This window comes from Ascaphus truei, chromosome 21 (assembly GCF_040206685.1).
Source record: "Ascaphus truei isolate aAscTru1 chromosome 21, aAscTru1.hap1, whole genome shotgun sequence".
In the NCBI taxonomy this organism is placed as follows: Eukaryota; Metazoa; Chordata; class Amphibia; order Anura; family Ascaphidae; genus Ascaphus; species Ascaphus truei.
The window spans coordinates 12859768-12887101 of NC_134503.1; the positions used below are offsets into that span (position 1 = coordinate 12859768).

Sequence of the window (27334 nt, forward strand, 5' to 3'; positions counted from 1 at the left end):
TAGGCATATCTATAAGCCTTTGTGGGAGGGATATTGGGAAGGAAATCCTGTTACATGATTGGACAGGCATGTGGAAGGCTGCAGTACGGTCGGCTGTCTGCATAAGTACAGTATAAAAGAATAGGTACGAGATCCCAATGAGAGCCGAGTTAGATATAAAGCTAATTCAACCAACCTCACACTGATGAGACCTATTAAGGTTGAAACATGTCTGTGAATGGTTTCTCTGGCTTTGCATCTGATTCCCATACTGTGCTTAGAAGCTGTGTGAACGAGCATTAGCTTATAAAGGGTTCCATGTAAAAATGGATTTCAGGCAAAGGGTGACAGTGTGCTCATTTGCATGTAATTTCCCAGAATTCCTTGCTGCAGTGGAATCCCTGTATGCTAGGTGATAATGGTGAAAGGCAGAGTTGCAGACCTGTCTAAGACATGTGAATGTGCTCACGAGTGATCGTTTTATTTGCTATATGCCAACGGTGGAGGTTTCTTGTTGCCTTTTTCACCCACCATAACTTAAAATGTGATGGTGTGTATATAGATAGATCAGTTTGCTATGCTGAAGAAATTGCGGAGACGGGCACATTATACCAGGTTTGCTCAACTCCAATCTTCAAGCCGCCACACAACAGGTCAGGTTTTTCAGAATATCCCATATTAAGCATAGATTGCTTAATCAGTCCCTGCTTCAGCACAGAAGTTTAGCAATCTCAAGAAGCTCACACTGAGGCATCTCAGAGAGAAGCAGTCTCTCTCCGGGTCTCCCTGAGAAGGTATAAGATGCAGTCTTGTGTCTGTCCAGCCCCCCTTGACATAGATGCCCGAATATTGGTTTCTAGGTCATGAGGAAGAATGCTATAGGACCATATTTTGGTCATCAAGGGCGCTGGACAGGACACTTAACACTGTCTGTTCACGCCCCTGGATGACCGAATTTAGCCCTATAATATTCCGCCTTCTGACATAGAAACCCACATTCAGTCACCTATGCCATCAACAGTAAAACATGACTTAGTGGCTAACCACTAAGCTAATGAAAGGATTAACCCCATCCCATCACTCCCCCCAGGCGGAACAACCACCCTTCCCTGGGCAAGCACCGCCTTCACTGACCCCCAACTACGCCTCTAGAATAATACACATTAGCCCTATCATCCAAATGTGGCCAATAGTCATTTGGGGAACTAACCAAAAACAAAACAAGTGTAATAAATAAATAAAAGCCAGCAGCACATTAAGCATATATTTAAATTCAATGTAAACAATAAGCCAATTGATTGTCATTGTCTGTACTGTACATCACTATGGGACATTCCCTCCGCTTTTTAACCACGAGCTGGTCCGGGTTTAATTGTTCGGAGACGATTTGCATGAGAAATTGACATTTCACCACAGTTGCTAATCTGAAGTGATTCTGCAGGTATTTAACCCTTTACATTGTTAATCTATACCATGATTGTTATAGAGCAAAACAATGAGTAATCCTCTCTGGAATTTCTAAACCTGGGCTCGATTTCCGTACAGATTACCTGTCAAAGCCCGAAACTGCAAACAAGCGCCTGTAAAAAGCCCAGAGGGACAGAGCTTTACTGAAGCATGTCCTGGAGCTCCCAGGGGTAGGAGGCAAAGCAACCTCTATACACAGTGTCTGCAGCAGTAAAATGGGAAGTACTTAAAGGATCACGCACCGCCCTTAGCGAGACTCACTGGGGAAATAGTGACTGTTTGTGCCGACTCCCTTGGAATCGTTGGGCCATACACTAAATACCCCGTCTCTGCATTTTGTGTGTACTGTAACCTTCTCTATTAAACTCCTTGTTTAATAGCTCTATTGTCATGACAGAGATGGTCCAGGCCTGGCAGGGAATGGGTGTTGTGTGGCAGGCACCCCACGGTACGCATGTTGAAGCCATTTTCCATGGCTCCAATGCCTTCTTTCCATGCCCCTTACCTCCAGCTCCACTGCTCCAGGCCCGCTCTTGCCCTCCTCTGCCCGGCCTACCTGCTTTGTTCGGCATGTGGAGGGGAGGCTCAAGCAGGCCACCCAAGGTGGCACTCGCAGTCCCTCTCTGTTCGGCCTGTTGCCGCCGGCACTTGCACCCGGTCTCTCCCTGCTCTGCTCGGCCTACGGAGAGGAGGGGGAATGGCACACTGCTGCGGTGAACCATACAGGCCCCTATGATGGCCATAAAGTTCCCCATTCCTCCTCCCGCAGCCCACCTGGCCTCCCTCCTACCCTGCTTCAGCAGTGGTGGCAAAGGATGGCCATGTCAGGCGCAGGAAGAAGGGCCCTTCACATGGGGATGCCTTTGTCCTGCAGGGCACCACAGGGGGGTCATCTGATGGTGCATGATTTTGCATGCACGGAGTTTCTTTATCCTTAAAATGCGGCCTCTTAATCAGGCCAGTTGCTAAGCCCTCCCTCTTCTGATTGGTCTGGGGGTGGAGCTATGACATCACCCTTATGTAGCGTGTTCTGATTGGCCCCCTCGCCTACCGACAAGGTCCCTGATTGGTGCAGCTTTTTGCCACAGACGTTAATAGGGCCAGAATTCCTTAAAGGAGCATGCACTGCCCTTAGAGTAAGGCCGCGCTTATAGTCCTGGTGACGGCGACGCTACCTCGTGACGTTATCCATCGCCATATCGCTTTCTGCCTATAGTGTAGGAGACAAGAGACAGCAACCAGGGGGCGTGGCGGGGGCATGAGCGGTTCGTCCTCATTGGCTTCAGCGATTTTGGTTGCTGTGTCGCTCCGTCACGGTCGCGCACACAACAGAATGCATTATCTTGTTTTCACGTGCCGTCACGTCGCCGGGACTATAAGCGCGGCCTAAGACTCACTGGGAAAATCGTGACTAGTTGTGCTATCTCCTTTGGAATCATTGGGCTATGCAGCAAATAACCCGTCCTCTGTGTCCAGCCCAAGAATCCTTCTGCACCCACAGACTAACTGAAATACTGCTAAGTTATAGGACTTTATACTACCCTCCCTTTTTCTTTACTGATTGTATTTAACCTGTTTTGTGTACTGTAACCTTCTCTATTAAACCCCATTGTTTAATTGCTCTATAGTCGTGACTGAATGTTAGCCCATGTGGTGTTTAGTACCTTGTGATATACTGTACAGCATGTCGTCATTTGCGTAGGGTCCTTACTGGGAATTCTGTGACCCTGGCATTTGTTTTGGGACCCATTATCCCCAGCAATCCCTAAGTAACAGTATAGATATTGATGCCAGTCCTTGAAGTGGGATTGACGCCTTGTGCGAGTCAGGGATTACAAGGAGTGGGTGGGCATGTACCTTGGGTGGGTCCTAGTGATCTTAGGCTATTAGTGTTACTTTGTGTGCTCTGTGAATGCTTAGCTTTGCTGTGTGCTTTCTGGGATAATCCGGAGTGCCTTAAGCACTCTACATAGGATTCAATGTGTGTGTCCAATCTTTGGATTTTTAACCCCATTATTTTATACTGATGATATTAAAAGTTTCTTTTAAATTACTCATTAAACATTCAACTAGGATATCGAGTGCTTAAACTGGGTTCTTGTTCTCTGCATTTACATGTGTTCACCACCCAGAGCACCTTACCCTTAACCATCACCTACATATTATCTAGCTGCAGCGGGGTATATCCAATATATTATACTTTTTGGGAGCCCTGGATTGTCTGAGTAAGCGGAGGTCCCATTAACCCCCGAATATAAGAATTTAGGCTAGCATTGTTACAACGTTTGCACTGGGATTATGTGATTTCTGGGACTTTTTTGGAGGTCTCCTTGTCCCCAGAAACCACCAGCTCCCCTCGAGTCTGTAATCACCGGGATTGGATAAGAGGTACCCCAGGTACGAGTGTGGCTCTTGGGGTGGGTTCCCCCTTATTGTCCTGGCTGGTGTTGCTACCATCCTAACAGTAGGTTTGGATTAGCCAGTGTAGGCACCTTTTTGCTCTAGCCCGAGCGGGAATACCTTGAGGTTAGTAGGGCCGAGGCGCTTTCTCGGCTGGAGTCCGGATAGTGTATTGGTGACACCGTTTTTGGGTACCGGCGGTCTGACTTTCCGTGGACAGTCAAAGTCTTAAAATACACACACAATAAAATACAAAACCGTCTAAAACATTTTATCCAGACTGGAGGTATCACATTTTGGCTTTATTTTTGTTAAATAAATCATGACACGGTGCAATATGTCATGTGTTGTTGTTCATCTGAGGTTGTATTTACCTAATTTTAAGACCTGCTAAGGAGCAGATGATTGTTATTATGTCCTGATATGTAAAACCATAGAATTCAAAGAGGGTGTAACGTGTGTGTGTGTGTGTGTGTGTGTGTGTGTGTGTGTGTGTGTGTGTGTGTGTGTGTGTGTGTGTGTGTGTGTGTGTGTGTGTGTGTGTGTGTGTGTTACACATTATTTAAGTTATGGTGGGTGAAAAGGGCGACAAAAGATCTCCATATAGCCAATAAAGAATATCAATTGTGAGCACCTCCACATGTCTTAGACAGGTCTGCACCTAGCATACAGGGCTCCCACTGCAGCAAGAGATTCTGGGAAATGACATGCAAATGGACACACCATGAACCTTTTGCCTGAAATCCATTTTTACATGGAACCCGTATAAGCAAATGTTCTGCTGGGATGGGAAGTTATAATCGGCGGGATTCCTCACACCTTTTGATGTGGATATATACGACAGTGCCTGTGGAGCATAATGATTGTCATTGGACAATAGGTTTACTCATTATCCTCTGCACTGGACAGTGTATTTATGGTTACCTTTTGATATTGGACTGTGTGTTTTTTGTCATTCTGTACCCCTTAAGTATCTGTTACCAGTTATGAATGTGTCCTATTAATGTGTGTGTACGTAAAAAAGGGCCAGCTGGGAATATTGCGGGGCTCGGTGCAGGGACGTGGTGCTGGTGCAGGGGCTCGGTGCAGGGGCGTGGTGCTAATGCAGGGGCTCGGTGCTAGTGCAGGGGCGTGGTGCTAGTGCAGGGGCTCGGTGCAGGGGCGTGGTGCTAGTGCAGGGGCGTGGTGCTAGTGCAGGGGCTCGGTGCAGGGACGTGGTGCTAGTGCAGGGGCTCGGTGCAGGGACGTGGTGCTAGTGCAGGGGCGTGGTGCTAGTGCAGGGGCTCGGTGCAGGGGCGTGGTGCTAGTGCAGGGACGTGGTGCTAGTGCAGGGGCTCGTGCAGGGACGTGGTGCTGGTGCAGGGGCGTGGTGCTAGTGCAGGGACGTGGTGCTATTGCAGGGGCTCGTGCAGGGGCGTGGTGCAGGGGCCTCTTGCCTTCTCCTTCGCGATCTCTTCCTGCAGGGTCCATGATCATGGTGCCGCGATGTCAAACGTCGTTGCGTTGTCACGGCAACTTGATGCCGCATGACGTCACGACGCGAGGCACTGATGATCCACTTGCCATTAGAAACATCAGCTAAGGTTTTTTATTTCAACAATTGTTTATTATATGAATCCAACACAAGACGTCATTTTGTCCCGTACCTTTTTATTGTTTACATCGTATTAACAACTTTACAGTTGGATTTTTATAAAGTCAGTAAATTTCACATAAAACAAATTAGTTTTATTTTTTTATTTTTGCAGTAACCAAAATGTTCTGTCATATTACGGAATCCGTGAAACATTTATCAGTGTAACAAGCTGGAAAACACAGCAACTTGGTACAAGACGGAGGTAACAAAATACCTAGCAAAAAACGGAGGCGCCCCCGCCCAGGGGTGGGGGGGGGGGGCGGGGTACCGTGGCGGAGACGATTCACAATTATAAGAAAGATTGGACACAGATGGCATGCAACGTTCTGGCTTACCACGTGGGCACAAATAGTACAGCCGCTTCCACAAGAGCCAAAGGGAAAATGGGAAATGGGGTTTACATTTTTAATGTGAAAAGTGGACATCTTAGAAAATGTTTGGGGGCGTAGTCGTGAACCCCCTCACTCCCTGGAGGTGCATTGTGATGGGTGGCTGGCCATGCATTTTGGCACAAAGTCAGTGTAAGAATATGTTGCATGTTTTTTTTCTGCCGATACTTGTTTTTTTTTTTTATTGCTCAGTTCAAACTTCTATCTGGTGCAACTCTGTTTCAAAAGTTACACCGGTATAGGTCTCAAATTCACATTTACGGGGCAAAAACGAGTGTGTTTGTACTTGCAATATCTATTGTATGGTGCAGTGTAGCAAAAGGTCATTCTCTTAGCCTAGCAGCACTTCATTTTACGTGATTATTTCGGTTTAGTACAGTAATACTGTATATCAGTGGTGGGCCTCCAGTCCTCAAGGGCCACCAACAGGTCAGGTAGTAAGGATATTCCCTGCTACAGCACAGGATGCAGTCGTTGACTGAGCCATGGATTAAGCCACCTGTGCTGAAGCAGGGATATCCTTACAATCTGACCTGTTGAGGGGGTCTTGAGGACTGGAGTTGGCAACCCCTGACCTAGGCGGAGACCTCACATTACCCAGAAGTGCAGGAGGTCCTGTGAAGGTCAAAGAGGCAATCCCCCCATGACCCCATCCCAAAAATAGTCATAACATGAGAATTTATTTATGTTGTAATAATCTATTTCCAACCCTTCATTTTTTTTCACCCTTCAAAATCTTAATTTTACTTCAACTATTTCCCAAACATAAGCAGTTACCATGGCAACCTACTTTGTCTTAAGGAGTGTGGTTGGCAGTGGCCATTTTAACCTCCCACGGAGGCACATTTTAATGTACTATTATCTCCAAAAATCCACAGAATTAAAAAAAGGTGCGACTGAAAAACAGTAGGATCCCTCATAAATTGTGATACCTTTTAATGGACCAATATATAAATCGCAAAAGGCTGTCTAGGGCATACGTTTTTGAGACTGCAGCCCACCATGGAAAGGAGTTATGTTTTTAAAACATAAATAAAATACGTAAACAATAATAAGCAAGATAAACTAAACTTATCTCCAGTGGGTGCAATCATCCCCTACTCGTTATACTAATGTAGTAAATAAAATAAAGATAATGTCTAAATATTTGCTTCATTGCAGGTAAAATATTACCATAAAGGAAAAAAAAAAAAAAAAAAGTTATATAGTATTCAAATTGAGAGTTAAAAAAAAAAAAATTTCATTCATAGTTAAAACTCATTGAACCATCAACAAATTATTTTATGCCAAGATACATGGTTGGGGATGAGAACCCACAACGTCAGGGAATGCACACATGGGTGTTCCAGAAAAGTATGAGGCGGCCACAATGGCTAACAGATTAGTGCACGGGCGCTAGAAAAATGCTGTTCCACCAACGTTCTATTCTAGTTGACACTTTGTAGGAGGTTAACACTGTCAATATTTTGTGCACCAGAAAGAATGTAAAAACCCAACATGGGCTAATATGTTGTTCAGTTTACACAAAGCAGCTTAACGATTAAAAACAAGAGTTAAAAAAAAGAATAGGCAAAACATGTGATGCACAGTTTGTTTTCAGCAGTTGTCCTGGACAGTCAATGACCTCAAAATCGGATTCAAGGGCGTATATATATATATATGTATGTTTGTGTGTATATATATATATATATATATATATATATGTATATGTGTGTGTGTGTGTGTATATATGTGTGTGTGTGTGTGTGTGTGTGTATGTGTGTGTGTGTGTGTGTGTGTGTATATATGTGTGTGTATATGTGTGTGTGTGTGTGTGTGTGTGTGTGTGTGTGTGTGTGTGTGTGTGTGTGTGTGTGTGTGTGTGTGTGTGTGTGTGTGTGTGTGTGTGTGTGTGTGTGTCTATATATATATATCCATCCAACATGACAGCAGCTTCCCACGCTGCTGCGGCAGGGATGCTCTTTTTTTCATCCTTTAAGTGCAATTGACTTTGTCCTGGTTCGAAGGACAAAAGCGAAGTTCTGCTTCAAAAAGCGTCGTCTGGATTACTTGCAGGTAACATGTAAAAGTGCTCAAGTAATCCTCAGTGTCAGACTCGCAGTGCGTGACGTCTTCAGTTCACTATACAGTGTTTGCTTGATGGTTTGGCATTTTGAGTCACAAGACGTGCAGTACCATAGGAGTTCATTCAAAAGACATGAGATTAGCAGGTGCCTGCAATGGAAAGTAGAGAATTGGTACCGTCAGGCCATGTTTCGTTAAAACACAGAATAAGAAAATGCTGTAGAGACGACAAATAAATCATTTACAAAAGATGTGCCTGCAGGGCCGCTGGCAGGAGGTGGCCCGCTGGCAGGAGGTGGCCCGCTGGCAGGAGGGGGCCCGCTGGCAGGAGTGGGCCCGCTGGCAGGAGTGGGCCGGCCAGGCGGTGCAAGCACAGAAGTTGGGCCCAACCTCTGCTGTCAGCCGCCTGGACAGGCCTCTACCTCGCTGCCTGGTAGGGACCGCATCCCCCACCCACTGCTCAATAGGTTATGGGGGTGAGAAAGTGGAGAAATAGAAAGTGAGAGAGTGGGGGTACACGCAAGGCCGCTGACAAGGGGGGAGCGGGCCCTGATCAACAACTAGGGCACCTCCCCAACAGTGTAGGCATAGAGACCCTCCCTCGCTGCCCCTCTCAACAACCCAGGCCCGGGTGGGGACTAGTCCTGGGGCCCCGGGTCAGCTGTTGGCAGCCTTGTGTGCCTGTGTATGCAAAATACTTGTTTAAAACAACCACCATTTCAGAAAAGCCTTAAAAAAAAGGAAAGTGTGTAAATGTTACATATTTAGTTTAAATATTTTTAAAAAGTCCACTACTGCACATTTTCAAAATGGCGGTCAGTCACAAAGAATGAGGCCTACTCATTTTCTGCGAAGCCACTTTCTTATGCTCCCAGTCAACGAAGCTCTAAGGGTGGGGGGGGGGTTGGTGGAATGGTTATGAATAATATCAGTCACTATTTACAGTTATTTGAAGTGTGCCATTGCTATTCACTGTCCGTGCCCCCCCCCCACTCCCCTCCCCCCACATGTCCTACCTGAGGCCTGCTGCTTTTGCATGCGTCATCCAAGTGCTTGTGCCATAGTATTGCATGAAACCTTGATCCAGTCTGGAACTTGTAAACATTGCCTGTATAACAAAGTAGAATGCAGGTTATCCCTTCTGTATCAGGTCATATGCCCAATATAAAGACATAGCACGGGAGTTTCTACCCGGAGGATAATACATCATCCTACATTGCACTACCCATTCTGCCAGACTAAGGACAAGAATGAACAGTCTAATGGGATATTTCACTCTTGTTATGGTGTACAGGGGCTGCAACATATTTCTGGAACATCTAGCACTGAAGGGGTTACACATACTATACTTCAGCAGGGGTGGCCAACTCCAGGCCTCAATGGCCACCAACAGGTCAGGTGTTTGGTGGCCACCCTTGCTCTAAAGCAGGGGTGCGCAAACTGGGGGGCACGAGATTTTTTTTTGGGGGTGCATTGGTTGCAGAGGCCCCGCGAACTTCCCCAAAGCATTTACATTGGCATCGGGTGACACACTGCCATGGAACGCGGCGTCATCATTTGACACCGGTGCCTAGGTAAGTGGAGGCGCGAACACTGGGGCTGAGCAGGCAGCGGGGCGCAGCAAGTTTGCGCGCCTCCCTGCTCTAAAGGATCCTCATCAGTTTGCTGCGGGTAATCTACTCTTTGCTAGGGAAGCTGTAAGCACCATTCAAATTAATAGAGCCTGCAACTTCTCTGCCGCGGAGAAGACAGCTGGAAGCCCTTTACTTTTCATCATGTGCTTAAGGAAACCAACATTTTAAATTGTTTCCTTTTCTTAAAACAATTGTATTCAATATTGATAATAAAGGTAATAAAAGACTTACCCAGCGTGGGACTAAAGTTAATCATTTGTTTAATGGTTAAATATAGGTGACTAGTGCCTTTAGTCTGTGTTAATCAGCAGCTACAATGTATCCTTATAGTACTAAGGTAACATTATCTGTTACATTTTGCAGCTCAAACTGCTGGAAATATTGGCAACAAATTATCACAAACAGGAAAGTGTTACAAAGATCTTGCACTGCTGGGGAGGTGGGCTAAACCTGTTGTAGAAATCAAAGGATGCTCAGTGTATTAAAACTCATTAAAATTGAATTGAGTTTTATATATATATATATATAAATAAAAAAAAAACCTGTCACTATTATCCAATACTATAGTACTGATTTATTAAAAGAAAAACATAAGATTTCGCACGGTTTTTTTGCCTTCAAATATTTATTTCAAAGATGATTGAATATTTCTAAGGAAGCAGGTTACATTGAGAGGGTTTTATTTTTTGCTTGCTATGTGGGACTGTCGCGTTCAGTGGTGAGAGGACCTACAGACGTGTCCAGTGGTGAAAGGTCCTACAGACATGACCAGTGGTGAAAGGTCCTACAGACGTGCCCAGTGGTGAGAGGACCTACAGACGTGCCCAGTGGTGAGAGGACCTACAGACGTGCCCAGTGGTGAGAGGACCTACAGACGTGCCCAGTGGTGAGAGGACCTACAGACGTGCCTAGTGGTGAGAGGACCTACAGACGTGCCCAGTGGTGAGAGGACCTACAGACGTGTCCAGTGGTGAAAGGTCCTACAGACGTGTCCAGTGGTGAAAGGTCCTACAGACGTGTCCAGTGGTGAAAGGTCCTACAGACGTGCCCAGTGGTGAGAGGACATACAGATGTGCCCAGTGGTGAGAGGACCTACAGACGTGCCCAGTGGTGACAGGACCTACAGACGTGTCCAGTGGTGAGAGGACCTATAGATGTGTCCAGTGGTGAGAGGACCTACAGATGTGTCCAGTGGTGAGAGGACCTACAGATGTGTCCAGTGGTGAGAGGACCTATAGATGTGTCCAGTGGTGAGAGGACCTACAGATGTGTCCAGTGGTGAGAGGACCTACAAACGTGCCCAGACTCACTGTTTTTGGTGCCATGGACCAACATGTCAAAATCTTCGGCCCCTCTGATCAATGGGTTTATGGTTTAACATTTATTTAAAATGTATGATGTTTCTACTGTTTTTTACTTTATTTTTCTATACCCAGGGGGTCTCCGGGGTGGAACCCCATTAATGTCAGCTCCGGAGACACCCTAGTTCTGGAGATATAGACATCCATGGGGGCGCTGGTAGCTGCTCCGGATAGACTAGCTTCCTATTGGCCAGGAGGGGAGGGGGGCTACCGGCTCCTCCTACAGGGGTCTATATCACCAAAAGCAGACGGTCCCTGGAGCTGACATTAATGGGGTTCAGCCCCGGAGGCCCCCTGCTTCAATCCTGTATAGAAACATATTTATTCTTTTAAAACTTGGAACTGCTCAGGAAGACACAGAGACGGCTTCTCTCTGGGACTCCTCTTTGTAGCTCTTACAGACGGGTGGCTGACCCGGTAGAATTAATGCTGCTCGGGGCACATTCAGAAGCAGGGACCCCCGCTGAGCTCATCCTCATGGGTTGTTTTCTTGGTCGCACACCATTGCGGCTGCACTGCGGTCCGGCTGTCGCACACCGAAAACAGTAAGTCTGGACACATCACTACAATACAATGCGGGTCAATGCATTGCTTGGCCCTTTAGCACTAGCGGGGTCCACCTAATGACCAAACGGCTAAAAGAAAATCATTCCTTGTACAATATTTAGCACCAACTGAAGAAGGAAAAAAAAGAAATAGTTACCTTTGTCAGGATTATTTAGTTGGAAAATATTGGGGTGTTCTGGATCATCAGGCAGCACCACCATCCAGCTGACTACTGACACTTTTTTACTTGGTGTAGACTTATACTACAAGAGAAAAGAAAGCTGTTTAAAAGCAATAGTCCCCCCACCTATTGGCCCTTATTTTAGGGGTTTCTGGATCCGGGGGTATTTTATTGTAGTATTACAGAGATAGGTACTTTAATGCTCTGTGTTAGAGGGTATTCATCTTGTAAAACTCCCGGTGACAAGACCGGGACGCTGATGTCCAGCGCACACCGCTGCTCTCGGGAATAATATCTCTTACACTTATTAGATTTTGACTGTTTGCGATTTAAAAAAAGAAAAATAACAATATATACAGTATATATGAAATATTACCGTTTTTGCAAAAGGTAAATAAAGGCAGCACTCAGTTCAAGATTCCAAAAGGTATATTCAACATATAGACGCCCGATCTGACGTTTTCGATCCTGCAGAGGGATCTTTCTCAAGGGGGGTGCTGTGTGTGTGTGTGTGTGTGTGTGTGTGTGAGTGTGTGAGTGTGTGTGTGTGTATATATATATATATATATACATACATACATACATACATACATACATACATACATACATACATACATACATAGACATGTAGTAACCAGGGAAATCCTAATAACAGAAGACAGCACACCGCACTAGTAGTCCAAAAAATGTGTATTGTGAGCACAGGGCCACCAACGTTTCAGTCCTCATAGAGGGACCTTCCTCAGGGCAAGTCCATTATGGGACAAGCATCTGCCTTCTGACAAACGTGAGTGCAAATCTCCATACCAATGAATATATATATATATATATATATATATATATATATATATATTGTGACAAACGGCTTACTCCAGGGCTCCGTCGTTTGTCCGGGACTGTTTAGAACACGGTCTTTTAGGGTAGGTTAAATGATGAGGCGTCACGTACTGTTCCTTTAAACAGGCTATGCCTGGTTTATTCAGTCCCAGGCACTGAGACTGCCACAGTGCATACAACAGAAAACAGATCAAAACAAAAGCTGCTCACCTGAGCGATAACTTAACTTAGATATCCCTGACTCAGGGTTGGAAGTGGCTTTTCCACTTCCAACATCAAAACACGGTACTTTTGCAGTCTTACACAAATGAACAGAAAGATTGAACCTGTTTGGGGAAGAGGCTTCTCCCCTCTGTAGTTCAGCAGCCTTCCAGCCTCCTGGCTCTTGTGGGGGAGACCAGAGCAAACAGGAAATCAGTCTTTCATACCTGATTCCTAATTAGCATGACAGGTGACAGAAATCAGGCAGCAGACAAACTCTGGTCTGGATCTCTCATCCCTCAGTTCCAGCGCTTGCCAAACTGTGGGATGGAGTGTATGTATTATAAGGCTGCACTCCCAGGCCAAACAGGATAGAAACTGTCTAGTATCCTGGGAGCCCTATATACGGAATTTATTACCATCCCCTGGTTTCTGTCACATATCCTCCCCCCCAGCTCAGACCTCGAGGGATGAGCGACCATGGATATTAGGGAGTGCATCCTTGACAACCCGTCAGCATTGCCATGTTTGTGCCCTGACCTGTGTTCCACAGAAAATTTAAAGGGTTGTAGGCTTAGGAACCACCTGGTCACTCTAGCATTCTTTTCCCTGTTTTGACACATCCAGGTAAGGGGTGCATGATCTGTGACCAACCGGAATTTTCTCCCCAACAGGTAGTATTTGAGCGTCTCTACAGCCCACTTTATTGCGAGACACTCTTTCTCTACTATGGAGTAATTTTTCTCCTGGGGATTTAGTTTCCTACTTAAATAAAGGATGGGGTGCTCCTCACCTTGAGACTCCTGGGAGAGTACCGCCCCCAGCCCTACCTCAGATGCGTCGGTTTGGACTACGAACTCTTTGGAGAAGTCAGGTGTGACCAACACTGGTTGGGCACAGAGAGCTTCTTTCAGGCTTCTAAAGGCCTGTTCGGTTTCGGGGGACCACTTTACCATTAGCGGTCCTCTTGCTTTTGTGAGGTCAGTTAGTGGGGTTGCCTTAGTTGCAAAATTGGGAATAAACCTTCTATAGTACCCAATTAACCCCAAAAAGGTCCTTACTTGTTTTTTTGTAACTGGCCTTGGCCAATTTTGTATCGCCTCCACTTTGAGTGTTTGGGGTTTGAGTAAACCTCTGCCAATAGAATATCCCAGATACTTGGCCTCCTCCAGACCAATAGTGCATTTAGCGGGGTTAGCAGTTAGTCCAGCAGACCGGACTGCGTCAAGCACAGCTTGGACCTTTGGAAGGTGGGATTGCCAATCTTCACTATGGATTACCACATCATCCAGGTAGGCGGCAGCATACCGAGCATGTGGTTTTAAAATTTTATCCATCATTCTTTGGAATGTGGCGGGAGCTCCATGTAAGCCAAAAGGCAACACCTTATACTGAAAGAGGCCGTCTGGGGTTGAGAAGGCTGTCTTTTCTTTTGCCCTTTCTGTGAGGGGAACCTGCCAGTACCCTTTTGTTAGGTCTAGGGTTGTGAGATATCGGGCTTTGCCCAGTCTCTCTACAAGTTCATCTACCCTGGGCATAGGATAAGTATCAAATTTTGACACCGCGTTTAGTTTCCGGTAGTCATTACAAAACCTTGTTGTACCATCTGGCTTTGGGACTAAGACTATAGGGCTGTTCCACCCACTTTGGGATTCCTCAATTACACCTAGTTTTAGCATTTTTTTAACCTCTAAACTTATAGCCTTTCTTTTGGCCTCTGGGATTCGGTACGGTTTAAGGTTAACTCGGACCCCCGGTTCAGAGACTAGGTCATGTTCAATTACGCTAGTTCTACCTGGCCGTATAGAGAAGATTTCTTTGTTTCTTTTCACTAAATTCTGAACCTCTCGTTTCTGATGAACAGACAGGGTTTCAGCTATGCTAACCTCTGGGTCAGTTTCTTGATTCTCTGACGGACCTGGGGGTACTAGGGTTAACAAGACTTCTCTATCTTTCCAGGGCTTGAGTAGGTTTATATGGTAAATTTGCTCAGGTTTCCTCCTACCTGGCTGTCTTACCTTATAATTTACTTCTCCCACTCTTTCCAAGACCTCATATGGCCCATGCCATTTAGCAAGGAATTTACTCTCCACGGTGGGAACCAGAACTAGTACCCTATCACCTGGAGAAAAAATTCTGACCCTAGCACCCTTATTATATGTATTCCTCTGTGCTTCTTGAGCTTTCTCCATGTGTTCCCTCACTATGGGTAGGACTGCAGCAATGCGGTCCTGCATCTGGGCAACATGCTCTATTACACTTCTGTAAGGGGTAACCTCGTGTTCCCAAGTCTCTTTGGCTATATCCAGTAAGCCCCTTGGGTGTCGGCCATACAATAGTTCAAACGGGGAGAAGCCAGTGGATGATTGGGGAACTTCCCTAATGGCAAATAACAGGTACGGTAACAAACAATCCCAGTTTTTCCCATCTTTATCAACCGCCCGCCGTAACATGCTCTTTAAGGTTTTATTGAACCTTTCCACTAAACCATCTGTTTGTGGATGATAGACTGAGGTTCTGAGATGCTTGATTTTTAGGAGTTTACATAGCTCTTTCGTTACTTGGGACATAAATGGTGTTCCCTGGTCAGATAGAATCTCTTTAGGAATCCCGACCCGGGAAAACAGAACTACTAACTCTTTTGCTATGTTTTTAGCTGAGGTGCTACGTAGGGGAACTGCCTCCGGATATCGGGTGGCATAATCTAATATTACCAATATATGCTGATGTCCCCTAGCAGACTTTATTAGGGGTCCTACTAGATCCATAGCAATCCGGTCAAATGGTACCTCTATTATGGGAAGGGGTACCAATGGGCTGCGGTACGCCTTGAACGGGGCGGTGATCTGACATTCTGGGCATGAGGAACAATAATTCGTAATTTCTGCCAGAACCCCAGGCCAATAGAAGCTTCGGAGAACCTTTTCTTTTGTCTTTTCCACCCCTAGGTGTCCCCCCAATGGATGACTATGTGCGAGGTGTAATACTACGTTACGGAATGTCCGTGGTACCAACAATTGTTTAGTTGTAACTGATTTCCTTTTATCAACCCGATATACTAGGTCGTTCTCTACCTCGAAGTAGGGGTAAGCAAGTGACCTATCTGGTTGGCCAGGAGTACTATTCTGGTCCCGTATATTTCCCCTTGCTACCGCTAATGTGGGGTCCTCCCACTGGGCCTTCTTAAAACTCCCAGGACTGACCTCTATGTCAGCGAGGGTCTTATCCGGTTCTGGGGTGGTAAGTGTCTGCTCAACATCTTGATTTGGGGTATTCCCTACCAAAGTAGTGATGGGGAAGGGAATTTTACAGCACTCCTCCTTTTCCCCCTTCTTATTTGGGCCCTCGTCAACCTCCATTTCTGAAAAAGGGAAAGGATTTGTTTCTTCTAATACTTCATTATGGTCCGCTATTGAACTCTGGGCGCTATTCTGAGCGTGGGGCCACATTTTTAGAAAATGGGGAAAGTCGGTCCCTATTAACACATCATGTGCCAGTTTGGGTACAATACCTACCTTGAAATCTAAAGAACCAAACTCTGTTTCAAAAAAAACATCAACAGTGGAATATTCATGATTATCCCCATGTATACAACAAATTGCCACTCTTTGTGAACTGTTTCCCTGTTTCTTCTTAATGGGCAAGAGGTATTCGGACACTAGTGTGACCATGCTCCCAGAGTCAAGAAGTGCCCGAACCCTCTTACCATTAACCTTTACAAATGCCCAAAGATGGTTATTCAAGGGGTCCTCTGGGCTAGGGCCCATACATTGGGACAACAGCGAATAAGGTTCCACGCTGTTGCATTGCATGGGCTCATCATTTAGTGGGCAGATTTTTGCTGTGTGGCCCCTCTCATGACAATTTACACATTTAGGTACATAGTCTGTGTCCCACTTAGAGCCTTTTCCCGGCTCCCCATGTTGGCTATTGCCCTTAGTGTGCGAACCACTGTTGCTGGTGCTGCGTGAAGGTGGTCGCCGCTCTTCAGCGCCCCTTAACCCCGGTACCCTTTTACCGTCTCTGGAAGAGTCCTGGAACCTCGGGTAGTGGGGTTGCTCCACGACTGTGGGTTGCGGGTGCTCTTCTGCTGCATTGTACCTTTCTACGAGGGCCACAAGCTCATCCGCATTGTGGGGGTCACTCCGACTGACCCAACGGCGTAAGGCAGAGGGAAGTTTCCTCAAGAACTGGTCCATGACCAACCGTTCCACGATGTGGCTGGCTGAGTTGATCTCGGGTTGTAGCCACTTCCGGGCGAGGTGGATGAGGTCATACATCTGGCTTCGGGTGGCTTTATCCATCGTGAAGGACCATGCGTGAAACCTTTGGGCGCGAACAGCCGTGGTTACGCCGAGGCGGGCGAGGATCTCGAACTTCAATTTTGCATAGACGTTAGCTTCGGCTGGCTCTAGATCAAAGTAAGCCTTCTGGGGTTCGCCGCTTAGGAAGGGTGTGATTAGACCAGCCCACTCAGCTTCTGGCCATCCCTCTCTCTGTGCCGTGCGTTCAAACGTGAGAAGATAGGCTTCCACATCATCCGAGGGTCCCATCTTCTGAAGGTAGTGGCTTGCCCTGGTCATTTTCGGTACTGGGGCTGCCGCTGCCAGTGGAAGGTTACTGATAGTCCCCCTCAGGATCTCGAGTTCCTGCTGTAAGCCCTGAGCGAACCGCTGTTGCTCCTCTCTCAGCAAGCGGTTTGTCTCTTGCTGGTTTGCATTCGCGTTTTGCAGGGCTTCATTCGTCTGTTGCTGGTTTGCATTCGCCTGTTGCTGGTTGGCATTCGCCTGTTGCTGGTTGGCATTAATCTCTTGCTGGGCTATTAGCAGCTGTTGATGGGCTGCATTCGTCTGCTGCTGGTTTGCATTAGTTTCTTGCTGGGCTATTAACAGCTGTTGCTGGGTTTCATTCGCGTCTTTCTGGGCAGCGACATTGCGTACCAGCGCACCCACCACGTCTTCCATCTTGTTTGCAGAGGATGAAAAAACTTTTTTTTTTTTTTTTTTTTTTTTCAAAGTTCTTCAACCCGCAGACCCCCTAGTGTTCTGCCCGCATTCTCCACCATATGTGACAAACGGCTTACTCCAGGGCTCCGTCGTTTGTCCGGGACTGTTTAGAACACGGTCTTTTAGGGTAGGTTAAATGATGAGGCGTCACGTACTGTTCCTTTAAACAGGCTATGCCTGGTTTATTCAGTCCCAGGCACTGAGACTGCCACAGTGCATACAACAGAAAACAGATCAAAACAAAAGCTGCTCACCTGAGCGATAACTTAACTTAGATATCCCTGACTCAGGGTTGGAAGTGGCTTTTCCACTTCCAACATCAAAACACGGTACTTTTGCAGTCTTACACAAATGAACAGAAAGATTGAACCTGTTAGGGGAAGAGGCTTCTCCCCTCTGTAGTTCAGCAGCCTTCCAGCCTCCTGGCTCTTGTGGGGGAGACCAGAGCAAACAGGAAATCAGTCTTTCATACCTGATTCCTAATTAGCATGACAGGTGACAGAAATCAGGCAGCAGACAAACTCTGGTCTGGATCTCTCATCCCTCAGTTCCAGCGCTTGCCAAACTGTGGGATGGAGTGTATGTATTATAAGGCTGCACTCCCAGGCCAAACAGGATAGAAACTGTCTAGTATCCTGGGAGCCCTATATACGGAATTTATTACCATCCCCTGGTTTCTGTCACAATATATACACACATATACACACACACACAGAGCACCCCCCTTGAGAAAGATCCCTCTGCGTGATATATATATATATAATGGCAGCACACACTGAAAAAGCCTCAGCAGAGGCAAGTGTGGTGCACGGTAAAAGGTAAATAGTTACAGTCTGTGAGGATCCCTAGAGATCCGTTATACCAGCACAGCATGAGAGATAATCACATAAAAGTGGTTTATTGTGTCCAAAATGCACACATATGCCCGTATGTACTTTAACAGTAACAGTAACTACAGTTGGGACAAAGTGGCCTCTGAAATATGCTGGGGGTTATTTCTGCTTTGAAAATGTAATGCACTTTCAACAAATAATGGTCAAAGTACAGAACATGCCATAAAATTAAGGAAATAAAGGGCATTGACATTGAGAAATAAAGATCATGCCAGATTAAATACTCCCTACTCCACATTTTAGAGCAGGCGTTGCCAACTCCATTCCTCAAGGGCCACCAACAAGTCAGTTTTTCAGGATATCACTGCTTCAGCACAGGTGGCTCAATCAGAATGACTAAGCCACCAAATAAGCCACCTGTGCTGAAGCAGGGCTATCCTGAAAACCTGACCTGTTGGTGGCCCTTGAGGACTGGAGTTGGCCGCCCCTGAGTTAGGATATTATAATGCAATAGTCTTACATTTTTTCTTTCGTTGCCTCTTAAAGACTTGGCCCCAAAGTACATGAGTGTGGATCCTGAAAGTGTTACCCAATACCTCGTCCAGGACGAGAGCTGCAGAAATAGGTAAAAGGAAGTCGTATTAACAAGGAACACACAGACACACAGACACACTGACACACTGACACACTGACACACTGACACACTGACACACTGACACACATTTTTTCTAAGAGATAGCAGCGTAAAGCAAATGCATTTCTGGACTAGATGTGTAACGTTTCCGTCCGAGTTTAGGAACGATTCACCAATTTATGAAAAAAAAGTGTCACGGCTCAGTCACGTTTGCTAGCGATTCGCCAATCAAGTCAATCCAGACCCGGAAATAAGGCTGGGGAGGGGGGTGGGGGTAATTACTCTGTGACATCCATACCGCCCCAAACACTCCTCTGTACAATACGTGGAGCGATACCTGTGAACTAACCTGAACACCCCTGAGAAATATAACAATTTGGAAATACAAAGTATACACAAAAGGGTATGAACCTTATTTCTGGGTCTGGGTCTGCCAGGGATGGCCAACTCAAGTCTGAAGATTTGCTTAATTAGATGGGTGCAAATAAATGTCCCACATTTCAGCGATATACCAAATAGACCACAGCCCGGTTCTTTTCTCAATTTATTTAGAGACCAGTAGAACACATCTCGTACACCATCTTTTCAGTCAGTTACATCAGGTTTTCAGGCATACTGTATGTACATATAGAATGGAGAATCTTTAGCTTGGTGATGTTAAATTATTCTCGATTCTATACATCCATTTTTTTTTCAACTTCAAGATTTTTATTGGGTTATACAACTTGAACATTGTCACATAGACCATTGTTTAACATCCTTATACCCACATAGATTTTTCCCCTCCAGCTCTCACAATCGGGGGTTAAAATCGATCATAATCAGCACTGGACAAACAACATTTACTCACAAGACTTGACAAACCAGACCGACATGACCAGGACAAGACAACAACGGGTGAAGACACAAAGAGGGGGGGGGGGATTCAGCTGTAAGCTCCAGGGTCGGCGGCATCTGCCTACTTAGTGGTTGCTCTCCGGGTGCCGCGTGCGTGATATCCTTCATGCTTCTTTTGCTATAGGGAAGGGTCCTACCTGTCTCGTAGCTAGGTTGTCGTAAGCCCTGCTTGGTCACCAGAGAACGCATCTACAGTTATTATTGCAAAATTGTACTGGTATCCACCCCTGGGATGTCTGTGTGGGTGATCCATGGAGCCCAAACTTTTAGGAAATTGCGGCCAGTGTCGTTGACCCAGCTCGTCAACTGTTCCATCTGGCAGACGTGCCAAATTCTATTTCGAATTCTGGGGATTACTGGTAGATCTTGCTGTTTCCACACTGCTGCGATCTCGCACCTGGTGGCAGTCGCAAAATGTGCAACCAATTTGTGTGCCGACTTTGGCAAACCCTGGATCCGTCTGCCCAGAAGGAACAGCCACAGGTCCAGGGGGATCTCCAAGTTGAGAATCCTTTGTGTCCATTCTCAGGCATAATCTTTTATAGAAACGGGGGCAGAGACTGCCAACAAATTGGAGGCGGCCAATATAGAAAAATATGGAATTATTTATTAATCCAACGGATCATAACAGACCCCTAGAAAACATGGACCTTACTGAGAGAGTTATTTCAATATTTATGCTTTATGTCAGCTTGGAATAGGACACAGTGTGTACTATAAATATGTGCTAGTTAGCACTAGGAACTAGTTCCTTAACCCTTGCTATGGGATGCTGATTAACTACTTAACACTCACTGAAATTGCTGCATGGGATGCTTTAATTGATTACAAGGATGCAATTAACCTATGAAGCACCGGTTCCTATCGACTTCTATGTTTTGATCATCTGTTATACACTTTTAGGAAATTGCGGCCAGTGTCGTTGACCCAGCTCGTCAACTGTTCCATCTGGCAGACGTGCCAAATTCTATTTCGAATTCTGGGGATTACTGGTAGATCTTGCTGTTTCCACACTGCTGCGATCTCGCACCTGGTGGCAGTCGCAAAATGTGCAACCAATTTGTGTGCCGACTTTGGCAAACCCTGGATCCGTCTGCCCAGAAGGAACAGCCACAGGTCCAGGGGGATCTCCAAGTTGAGAATCCTTTGTGTCCATTCTCAGGCATAATCTTTTATAGAAACGGGGGCAGAGACTGCCAACAAATTGGAGGCGGCCAATATAGAAAAATATGGAATTATTTATTAATCCAACGGATCATAACAGACCCCTAGAAAACATGGACCTTACTGAGAGAGTTATTTCAATATTTATGCTTTATGTCAGCTTGGAATAGGACACAGTGTGTACTATAAATATGTGCTAGTTAGCACTAGGAACTAGTTCCTTAACCCTTGCTATGGGATGCTGATTAACTACTTAACACTCACTGAAATTGCTGCATGGGATGCTTTAATTGATTACAAGGATGCAATTAACCTATGAAGCACCGGTTCCTATCGACTTCTATGTTTTGATCATCTGTTATACACTTATCTTAACCAGTCTTAACATGGCAATTACTTGTTTTTCTCACAGTCGGCCAAATGTCATTAGTCAATCAAAGTTATAACAATATTTCTAAATTTACAGCAGCAATATTTACTTTGATTTACAAAACTTCCTTGTTATGTCACTTAGTATATAATCTTTTAAGACCTCCCCCTATTGTATTGTTTTAACTGTGTATAACTACCCTTTCATTCCAAACTCGTGCGCCTAAATTTAGCAGACATTAAACATACCAAGTTTTTTACAAAATGGAAATGAATAAAACAAGATGGATTCTTGAGCCACATAAAACACTTCGACACCTGCCTGTCTGAGGACTGATTTACGGCTTCTTATCTTTGCAGAGGCAGCTAATAATTTTCCAATACAATTTCTAACAATACTATATTCCATATTTTAACTAGTTACATGCTGAATATCTGTGTTTATAGACAATACAGTATAGCGTAATTATTATTCAGGCTTGAAATCATCCCATCTTCACAGTCCTCAATGGCCACCAATGTGCTGAAGCAGGGATATCCTGAAAACCTAACCTGCTGGTGGCCTTTGAGGACTGAAGTTGGCCACCCCTGGGGTAGGCGTTAGCAACATCAGACAACATTCAAATGCAAACATTCATTGCAAACCGAGCTACAATTCCTTAGCAAATAAGCAAATTAATCGTGGACGTGCAATGACGGAGACATTATTAGTCCTTAAAAGTTCTGCGGACTGGTCCGGAAGGAATCAGTTTGATCAAACTGTTAAAGTCTGCAACTGTTTTGCACATCTCTATTTAGGGCTTGGAATCTCTCCTTTCCAGCAGCAAAGGAGGAGTCATATTGTCGAATTTATGTACATGCATTAAAGACGGAATATAGAATGTATTTTACGCTGAAACAATAGAAACTACAGAACAGAGCTAGCAAACCACAGTGTTATTTCAACTGTAGAAATAAGAAGCAAACCTATTTATTGCATGGAGGTTATGGCTGAGTGCTGCCCTCTGCTGAAAAATAATAAAACTGCAGCGGTCTTTAGTATAAGTTATAACAAAAGTACTGCTGGAAAAGTCAGAACCAACGGGTGGAATTTACCAATAAAACATGCTATGCGGTAGGATGTGAGTGCGCATTGTATCCTCGTACTCTATGCGGTAGGAAGCAGTTTATAGGTGTAATGTATGTGTCATGATAATATGCGATATTAGGTCTTTTAATCAATCTGGTGCTTCAGGGCTTAATGTAGCTACAGTTTTATTTTAAAAATACAATATATTGGGTTTATGACATGTCAAGACTTTTCCTGGGTCCCACAAAGAGGACTTAATTGGGGGGGGGGGGGGATGGGGGGGAGGAGGCACTATCACTGATGGCCTATTGAAAGCGACATATGTGTCGTTTAGAAGGCAAGAAACGATAGCCTTTTTTTACTCTGTCGTTAAACCGTCAACCTAGCAGCTGATTTATGATGGGTAGGCTTATGTTGATTCAATGGGGAAAAAAATAGTACGCAAGTCTTAGCAGGGTTTTATTAAAATCAGAATTCAACAGGTGTGTGTTTTGAACCAATCACGTAAATTCTCATATTCCTACACCAGTGACCTCTCTGGGGGAAAGCTTGACATATGGTAAGGTATAGTGTTTTCTGTTATATTCTGTTATTTTAAGAAACTGTTCTCCATTTACTGTAATTATATATTCTTGTAATGATCTTTTTTCTGTTATCTGCAGCACTGTATTTTTATATGTATTAAAATATTCTTTAACAAGTAATGCGTTGGAGCTCTGAATTAACTGTTGCACGCTCTGGAGAGAGTCTTTACATTTTCAGACACCAGCTGGAGTTGAGCTCCCTCTGCTCTAAACAGCTCTATTAAGTCACCTCTCACTCATTAAAAGCCTGCTGTGTGTAATTAGATTTCTCCTCTGTTTGTGCTCTTAACTTTTTTTGATGTCCAAGAGTCCAGCAATGCATTTCATAGCAACAGTGTTTATAGAGCGCCATGTGATTCTATCAGATACACAGGAATACCCTGGTCTATTGCCTCTTTATATCACGGTGCTGCTGTGTGCACTTGTTTCACTTGATAGATACAACTTACTGTAGGTTTCTTCCCTTCTTTTAGTAAAGTTTTTCTTCTCAGTGGCCCTTCCATTGCAATGACTCCGGGTGAGCTTCCTACTACGCAGCTGCCCGCACCTATAGGGCTACATAAAACAATAGGACATTTTAGTACAGGATCAAAGCTGTCCTGCAGTAATTACGTTGACCAGTTGTACTAGTCACCCCGTATTAACCTCCTTGCTGCTAAAGAAACCGGTCATGCATTGCACATCATGGCTGCAGGTCACTCGGGTAGTGAAGGGGTTAAACGCATTTTATTACAAGATCAGAGATCAGTTAACCCTCCATGGAAATAACTTCATGGCAGTAAATGAAAAACCCCCGCGGCTAAGTCTTGCAGAAGGTGGGAGGATTGCCGCGCACACATGCAGTGTCTGTAGGGTCGCCAGGCGGCTTCCCCCAAAAATACTGGACACAGTGGTGAAAGGTGCGACGCGCTTGAGAAAAGTAGCCGGGGAGGTATGTTATTCATAGATGATCTGACCGTTATTTTTTCTACATTTCACTCCAAATGAGCAACAATTTTTACCATTTCATAAAAAACATTCTGGGGATGGAGCGCTCTGCTTCTCTTATTATCACAATATTTTATGTGTATAGCACAAACGGTGGCGGATTTACCATTTTGCCGCCCACAGGCACCTACCTTTTTGCCGCCCGGGCCGCCGACTTCTGTAGTGTCGCGGCATCAAATGACGTCGCAATGGCACAACGCATTTCCGTGACAACGTGATACCATCTGGTATCTACACTGGTATATACACTTTTATTCATTGTGTGGCCCCTTACTACATTGCTTGTGGGGGTCCTAGCCCACTAGTCAGATTACAATGGAGAAGTGATTTATGTTTGATCATTTAACGTTTTACGGATTGATTACTAATTTATTGACTGTTGGGGGGTTTCATCTCAGAAAATACCATATGAATGTATTGAATTTTGCAGTTTTTTCAAAGACATTTTGAGGTTGTTTTTTTGTTTTTAGAGCACCCCACATTTTTTCCATTTGCGGCACTTCCTGCACACAGCTTTGCACACCTCCCTTGCCTTTGATTGGGGGATCAGAGAACTAAACTAAAGGCCAGATCTACAAAACACTGGGCTCATAACATCACCTAAACTAGGAAGGGACGTGAACACACATCCTCAAAGCTAAATTATATGCAAAAATAACAGCCGTTGTGCAACTCATTAGCACAGGCTTAACGCAACGTTATGCTCCTGTACAATAACCTGTCAATATCCGTCAAGAACATGACCGTAAGTATCTCTTAGCGAGACTCCGACAGGTGTTTAGCTAAATAAAGTTAAGGCGAGGAAAGGAGAGGGAGATAATGCTGGACATAATGGCATGTTAGTTAAATCATCCCCAACGGTGGTGTTACACCCATCCAGACCCCGTAAAAAAAATCCTAATTCAGCGTCTGGGTACGAGTAACACCAAGTTACAGAGGGACCTGTATATTTTAGACCTACTTAACCAACTGGGAGAGCCTGTGCAGTGACTCGCAGATGTGCTCTCCCTGATCCCCAGAATTCTAAGACGTTACAGAGCAAGCAAGAACTACACAAGAGATCGATATTCATCCATCCCACAGAAAAATACTTTAGGTGCTGACAATATCCTCACCGTCCTGATGCCACTCCGGTTTGTATCCAGGCACTGGCTCGCTCTGAGCGCGTAGAGCTGCAAGACAAACACCCAGCCATGTGTGGTACAGAGACAGTGGATATTTGTTCCCACTGTGTTAAACATTGTGTAGTTTGGGCAGCATAAACAACAGTGTAAAGAGCTATACCAGAGCGAGTTTCATTTTGAAACAGTAGGAGTGTCAAACATATCATCACGCTTCCTAATATTACATGGAAACAAATCATTACAGGCAACGTCATTCTGCTCCTCTTGCATACTCATCAAAACCTATTGTACTTATTCGTCCTGGTGCCAGTTATGAGGGACATGAATCTCAATGTTTCTTGGTGTTTATAAAAGGAAGTCATCACCCAAAAATAATATACTGGAAAAAATTACATTCTAGAGCAGGAGTGGCCAACTCCAGGGGGTCACCAACAGGTCAGGTTGCTGGGATATCCCAGCTTCAGCACAGGTGGCTCAATCAGAGGCCCAGTCGAAGACTGATTGAGCCACCTCTGTCATAGTACCTCATGAAGGACCACGATTATTGCTAATAAAAATACATGTCTTTCAATTTGTAAGTGTAATGTCCATTATCCTTAAGACCAAAGTGTACTTTGCAGTGACATCCTTATAGTGGTTAAAAGTGGGCGATTGATGCTTCTTTTCACATAAATCAGTTACCTATAGTTTTACATTATTCTTCAAGTTAGTTTGTAAACATGATGAGCTGACTCACCTGGTTACTCCCTTTTGTGTGTCCCTGTATTGGCCCACCGACAGGGACCAGGTGGGCTAAGAGTAGAGCCAGGGTGCTCAATTCCAGTCCTCAAGCACAAATCCCACCCCCTACCCCCCCCCCCCCTCCCAACAGGCAAGGTTTTCAGGATATCCCTGCTTCAGCACAGGTGGCTCAATCAGTCCCTTTGACATAGCTTCTGACTGAGCCACCTGTGCTGAAGCTGGGATATCCTGAAAACCTGACCTGTTGGGGGGGTGGGGGGGAGGGGGGCTTGAGGACTAGAGTTGAGCCCCCCTGGAGTAGAGGAAACCTTTGATTGCCAAATAAAGACATACAAATACTCCCCCATTCTGAGACTATGACAAAAAGCAGTTGGGGTTTAATTTCCAAAGAGACATAAGCAATCAAAATCTTTGCTTTACGAACGGTTGCATTTGTCTAAGATAGTCAATAGGATTGTTTTATTCTTTGGGCAGATATCAGTGATTGCAGCTTTAAGGGCAGACTGTGACCCTACCGAAATATTAAAATATTCTTTAACTACAATGCTTTTGCTGGCTCGTTCCCTGATTAACCTCTTTTTCTGGGGTTATTTTTTATTTATTTTTCTTAACCACATTTCGGCTTTTCGTGAAGCAAAATAAAAACGTAACCGGTTTGAATTTATGCCCCTGACCCCAATGGGGGTCTGGAACGGGATCCTCCAAGACGCTGGGTGGCTAAATAAATAGCTTCATGGGCATTTAAAAAAAAAAAGTACATGTTGGGCCCTAAATATTGTTCAATATTGTGAAAAAATAGGGTTTTAAGGATATCGCTGCTTCAGAACAGGTGACTCAATCAGTGGCTCATTCATTTTGATTAAACTACCTGTGCTGAAGCAGGGATACACTTAATACCTGACCTGTTTGGGGGTGGGGTTCTTGAGGACTGGACCCCTGAGATAGACCGAGTAAAAAAATCAGAGGGGTGGGTAGTCGTACACTGGTATTTTATTACATACTGACATTTTGTATGTCTAAGAGAACTTTCGTATAATGGATCCTAATTACGTTTATAATCATATCTGACGTATATTTTGCTTTTCATCCAGTGTCATAATGTGATCTTGCCACCTGTCTGATCAGGCCTAGTATTTGGGAGACGCGGAGAGGAAACAGTCCATGTGATTGAGACACCAGGTGAATATTATAATAATGATAACATGTGTTATTATTGTTGCAGCCTTTCTTG

The 27334-nt window shown here is 44.9% G+C and overlaps 1 protein-coding gene across 6 annotated transcripts in view; it reads right to left on the reverse strand.

The window, feature by feature from the left end:
• Positions 1-5476: 5476 nt before the first annotated feature.
• RALGPS1 (Ral GEF with PH domain and SH3 binding motif 1) overlaps positions 5477-27334 on the reverse strand; it is a 423133-nt gene continuing 401275 nt past the window's right edge. For all 6 annotated transcript variants that reach the window (XM_075579016.1, XM_075579015.1, XM_075579013.1 and 3 more), the window contains 6 exons: positions 25354-25410; positions 23701-23806; positions 19055-19147; positions 11634-11739; positions 8952-9043; positions 5477-8085 (listed from right to left, as the gene is read on the reverse strand). In XM_075579016.1, coding sequence (XP_075435131.1) covers positions 8056-8085; positions 8952-9043; positions 11634-11739; positions 19055-19147; positions 23701-23806; positions 25354-25410 — 484 coding nt within the window. In that variant the 3' untranslated portion in view covers positions 5477-8055. The remainder of the gene's footprint in view (positions 8086-8951; positions 9044-11633; positions 11740-19054; positions 19148-23700; positions 23807-25353; positions 25411-27334) is intronic.